General features: G+C 40.7%; 1 protein-coding gene across 6 annotated transcripts in view; it reads left to right on the forward strand.

Moving 5' to 3' along the window:
* SASH1 (SAM and SH3 domain containing 1) overlaps window positions 1–5,871 on the forward strand; it is a 299,036-nt gene that overhangs the window by 236,273 nt on the left and 56,892 nt on the right. For all 6 annotated transcript variants that reach the window (XM_014531305.1, XM_005883721.2, XM_014531308.1 and 3 more), the window contains exon 8: window positions 2,096–2,197. In XM_014531305.1, the coding sequence (XP_014386791.1) occupies window positions 2,096–2,197 (102 nt within the window). The remainder of the gene's footprint in view (window positions 1–2,095; window positions 2,198–5,871) is intronic.

The raw sequence follows: 5,871 nt of genomic DNA on the forward strand, positions 1-5,871 counted from the left end.
CTCAATTGAAATGATCAGTTGTTTTTCCTTCATGAAGTTATATTTAAGTCAACACTTCTTAAGGAGCAAAGTGGAATATAAAAATATAATTATAAATAAAACCAGGTGGGGTTTTTTCCCATAAAATGTACTTTAAAATTTTTAGAGATTGTATTTTGTAACGGGATCACTAATAAAACACATAGCCTGTTGAAATTAGGATAACTATAAAAATAAGTGGCCAATTTGGAATCTATATTAGAAGAAATACAGGTACTCTTAGGCCCCAAAGTAAATGATGGAAATGAACAGATAGTGGAAGAAAAATATTAATTCTGTTTATGATTGACTAATTAGGAATTTGTCTTGTTTTTAAAGATTAAGTTTATTTAGTGGCTCCTAGGAGTCTGGGCTAAGGCTGAGTATAAAAGTAGAGCATAAGCCCTGGCCAGTGTTGTTCAGTGGTGAGAATGACAGCTATGCACCGAAGGGTCACTGGTTCGATTCCTGGTCAGGGGCATGTACCCAGGTTGTGGGTTTGCTCCCCACTCTGGGTTGAGGCATGTGTGGGAGGCAACCAATTGATGTGTCTCTCTCACATTGATGTGTTTCTCTCTGTCTCTCCTTCTTTTTCCCTCCCTCTCTCCCTTCCTTCTACTCTCTCTGAAAAGCAATGGAAAAGATACCCTCTGGTGAGGATTACAAAAAAAGTAGAACATAGACTTGGAGTAAATAAGTAACCCAGGTTGCTCAGGTGGCTGCTATCCCGATAATACAGTAAGAAATCAGCATTGCAGAAACCAGTATATCAAGCATTCTGGTACATCGTGTAAACATTCTACAAAGATTAGAACAATACTAATGCAATGCCCTAAAGTACTAGAAAGATTAAAGTGAGATTAGTGCCCCTGATAGCAAAAGTGCAAATGCCTGGAGTCAGTGTGAGCTCTCCTTTATCCGAGACCACGGGGCGATAGTAATGCTATGGTAATACTCTCTTGCACAAGAGCAGTGTGCTAAGAGCTTCGCTGTCTTTTCTTAGTTCTGGTAGAGGCCTGTGAGATGGACTCACTGTCATGCCCATTTTCCTGATGGAAGAACTGAGGCACAGCTCTCAGCAGCTAAGCTCTTGCTCTTTAATCAATACTGTCTGCCTCTGCCTGGTCCAGCTCCTGTCACATGTGCCCACATAAAGAATTTCATAGCAGAGGTGATGCTTTGGAAAGCAGCTGGGGGGACATTGTCAGTTTGGTGGCTTTGCCATGTCCACGGAGCCCCAGTGGTTGAGGGCAGTGTGACACCGTGTCCTGGGCTGTCAGGTCAGATGTTTCCATTGTTTGGTGGCTTTATTCATGGAACAAGATTTGACCAGTGCCTTAAATTCATATATAAAAAGTGCTTTATAGTAAAATTTTAATGCGTGACGGTTTCATTGTAGTATGTAGCAGAGTTAAATTTCTGTGTGTTTTATGAAAACACACCTGGAACTTTTCACATTTGCCAATTTTCTATAATATTTCACTTGTCTTTTTGTATTTTTCAAAAAAAGTAGTTTCTAAACGCCAACTCTCAATGTCTCTGCACATATTCTAGATCCGTTGTTCTTTTCCTGTCACCCACAAGGGTCCCCAGTAAATCCCATTGTATTTATTAGGTGTTAACATTGAACTGGTCACTTAAACAATCTAGAACAAGAAGAGCAAATGATTTTAAAATATCAGTTTCAGGCTTTCACTGCCTTTGTTCAAATGTTCATAGTCTACTGTATCGTGTCTTCTACAAAGAGAGGTAATTCAGAGGCCGAACAGCAAACAAATTTTGCTATAAAACTTACATTGAACTGTGAGAGATGAGTTTTGATGTCAGAGGGAGGAAATGGAGGTTCTTTTCGGAAGACAGAATACAAAGAGTCAGTGTGGCTGTTGCTTTAAGTCAGATGAAAAGCCACAGGGCAGGGCGTGGGTCTTTCTTTTGGTTTTGTGAACCTGGCCTTTGGCTGGCTGGCACTTTGTCACCTATAGTGGCATGAGGAAGGTGCCACAGTGTTCTCTCTGCTGCTTGGTAGACAGTGTCGGCGATTATTTCCATTTCAATCTTCTTTTTCCTCTCGTGGCAGCTCAAGGAGTACGAGGCCCAGCACCGGCAGTCAACTGCCTTGGACCCTGCCGACTGGCCGGAAGGCTCTTACCCCACATTCGATGGCTCATCAAACTGCAATGTAAGTTTGCTTTGTCTTTGAGCATCCTGACCAGCTCTAGTGAGAAGGGACGGCCTGTGCATTTCAGCCTTGCAATGACTTCCAGCAGTTAACTCCCACCAGGACCTGAAAAGGAGCGGATCTTCCTACATGTTAACTCAGTGTTCTTTACCCAGTAGAAACTCATCTAGTCAGAATTGGACTATCCTGCTGTTTTTCTTTTCTAATTGTAGTAACGTATACATAACTTAGAATTTACCATTATACGCATTTTTAAGCGTTTGTTTCAGTAGCATTAAGTGTATTCATGTTGCTGTGCAACCAGCACCACAGTCCACTTCCAGAGCTTGTTCATCATCTAAAATAGAAATCCCATAACCATTAAATAATTACTTCCTCTCCTCCTCTCCCCACAGCCCCTGGGAAGCGCCATTCCACTTTCAGTCTCTGAATGTGACTATTCTAGGTACCTCATATAAGTGAAATTATAATATATTTGACCTTTTGGGTCTGGTTTATTTCACTTAGGACAATGTTTGCAAGGTTCATTTATGCTGCAGCATATACTTCATTCCTTTTGGTGGATGATTAAGTGGAATACTGATTCTGCTGTACATAAAAACTGCGTTTTGGTTATCCATTCATCTGTTGATAGACACTTGGAGGTTTCCACTTTTTGGCTGTTGTGAATAATGCTGCTTTGATCATTGGTATGCAAGTATCTGTTTGAGTCTGCTGTCAATTCCTTTGGGTATATACCTAGGATTGGAATTTCTGAATCAGAAGGTAGTTCTGTGTTTAACTCATTTGAGGAACCTCCATACTGTTTTCCATAGGACTAGGCCATTTTACATTCCTGGAAGTAATGCGTGAAAGTTATAATTTATCTACTCCCTTCCCCTATTTTTGGATAATAGTCATCCAATGGATGTGAACTAGTGTCTCATTGTCATTTTGATTTTCATTTCCCTAATGACTAAGATGTTGATTATTGTTTTATGTGTGTATTGGCCATTTGTATATCCTTGGAGGACTGTCTATTCAAGTTCTTTGTCCATTCTTGAATTGGGTTTTATTTTGTTGTTGGTTGTTAAGTTGTGGCAGTTCTTTATATATTCTGGGTGTTAAGCTCTTATTGGATACACGATTTGTAAATATTTACTTCCATTCTATGGGTTGCCTTTTCATAGTCTAATTTGTATTTTCCTTTTGTTGCCTGTACTTTAGTATCATATCCAAGAAATCATTGCCAAGTTTAAGGTCATGAAGGCTTTCTCTTATATTTTCATTTAAGAGTTTTATAGTTTTAGCTCTTGAAGTTTAGTTCTTTGACCCATATTTGGTTAATGTTTGCATATGATGTAACAAATGGGTCCAGCTTCATCCTTTTGCAAGTAGATATCCAGTTTTCCTGAACCATTTTTTATTTTAAATTTTTATTGATTTCAGAGAGGAAGGAAGAAGTAGAGAGAGAGAGAAACATCAATGAGAGAATCATTGATCCGCTGCCTCCTGCATGCCCCCTACTGGGGATCGAGCCCGCAACTCAGGCATGTACCCTGACTGGGAATGGAACCATGACCTCCTGGTTCATAGGTTGACGCTCAACCACTGAGCCACACCGACCGGGCCTGAACCATTTTTTAAAAAAGACTCTCCTTTCCCCCATTAAATGGTCTTGGTACCCTTTTTTCTTTTTTTAATATTTTTATTGATTTTAGAGAGTAAGGGAGAGGGCGAGAGAGAGATAGAACCATCAATGATGAGAGAGAATCACTGATTGGCTGCCTCCTGCACAACCCCCACTGGGGATCGAGCCCACAACTCAGGCATGTGCCTTTGACCAGAATCGAACCTGGGACTCTTCAGTCTGCAGGCTGGCACCCTAGCCCAGTGGTCGGCAAACTCATTAGTCAACAGAGCCAAATATCAACAGTATAATGATTGAAATTTCTTTTGAGAGCCGAATTTTTTAAACTTAAACTATATAGGTAGGTACATTGTTATTAACTTAATTAGGGTACTCCTAAGGCTTAGGAAGAGCCACACTCAAGGGGCCAAAGAGCTGCATGTGGCTCGCAAGCCGCAGTTTGCCGACCACTGCCCTAGCCACTGAGCCAATCAGCTAGGGCGAGAATTTTACATTTTTGTGGATTATTATTCATGCTGTTTTAATGTGACCAAAACAGTGCTTCTTAAACTACAAGTTCCACAGGGATTTTAGGAATTAAAATTCCAATGTTTCAAGTCTGCATTTCATGGTGCCATCATCAAACTGGCAAGTCTTCTGTTACGGACTAGTTTTGTTTGTTAGGGCATCTGTTTCTTAATATCTGGAAGCAACTCTACCTTCACATAGTCAGCCTCTTTCTTCTATCTATGCTCCACATAGCCAGTCGTATTTCTAAAACATACCTTTTTCCTTGCAAGCCTGTGTTTTTAAAAAGCCTGATTGTTTCCTGGTTCTATCCTATACATTCCAAAGTTTTTGGATGTGATTGTACTTTAAATCAATTTCTCCACTCTCGCCTGTCACCTCCTCTCCCAGTAGTCTCCACTCCAGCCACATTGGACCCTGCATGCGTTACTGCATGCCGCTTGTATTTTCACGCTTTCTGTTTTCATTCAGGCAATTTCCTCGGCCTAAAATATATTCCTTCAAATTGCAGGTGAAAATTTATGCATCCTGCAAAGTGAAGCCAAACTGCCTATGAAACTTCTTTTAACCTCCTCCTGTAGAGTTGATTGCCTCCTATTCTGTGCGTTTGCAAAACCAGCTTTACATGAAGCCTAAAGTTATACTAGAGTACTAGAATTCTTTGTTAAATATTCCTACCCTCTCGGATGTTGTGAGCTCCTTGAGCAAGAAAGGCATGCTGTGTTACTATGTCTCTAGTGAGTGCCTAGCTTCGTGTCCAGCACATGTTGTGTGTTTGAAAAATGTTTAGGGAACAGAGTTGTATTTGAATGTTTTTGCTTCCTGGCTGCTTTGGAGCATGTTTTATGTTTTGCAACTACACACTCAGTCTTTGCCTTTGTTTGCAACTAAGCAACAAATGATGGCTTATCAGAAGTAAATAGAACCCCCCTGCTACCTTCTTTTCCACGATTTCTAGAATCCAGCACCAGATTTCCATTGCAGCTAAGAAAAATCCCCAAAAGATTATTAATTTGGAAGCCTTGCCTGGGTTGCTCTCGTGTGAAGGAGACTGAGGAGTTGCCATTTATGATAATAAATGTGTTATGCGCTGGCCAGCAGCATGTCCTGGGACTATGAGGTAATCAAAAGAACCATGGTGGTGGTTTGCAGTGTGCCTTTTCGGGTCTCTTATCCCCAAATCCTAAATCTAACATATTATAAATGTAAATCATGAACCTAAGGAATCATGAAGAATAAACACAGTAACTCAGGACTGATGTGAGTCAAACCCAACTCGGGGAAGAACACAAAGACCCGGTTGTCCACAGTAGGTCCTTTAGTGAGACTCACTGTGCACGGTCCTGATTAATAGCATCTGAGTCAAGGGAGGGGGAGAAGACTGTCCATTCAGAGAACCAGGACTGTCTTAACACCCCACACACTGAGACGGCACGGCGAGAGGCTTGGCTCAGTTAGAAAACAGTTAATATAACTTGAGTGCTCTAGCTTTGAGTGAGGTGCTAAGAAAGCATTCTTTCAAAAAAAAGAATATATA

This window comes from Myotis brandtii, unplaced genomic scaffold (genome assembly GCF_000412655.1).
Source record: "Myotis brandtii unplaced genomic scaffold, ASM41265v1 scaffold8, whole genome shotgun sequence".
Lineage (NCBI taxonomy): Eukaryota > Metazoa > Chordata > Mammalia > Chiroptera > Vespertilionidae > Myotis > Myotis brandtii.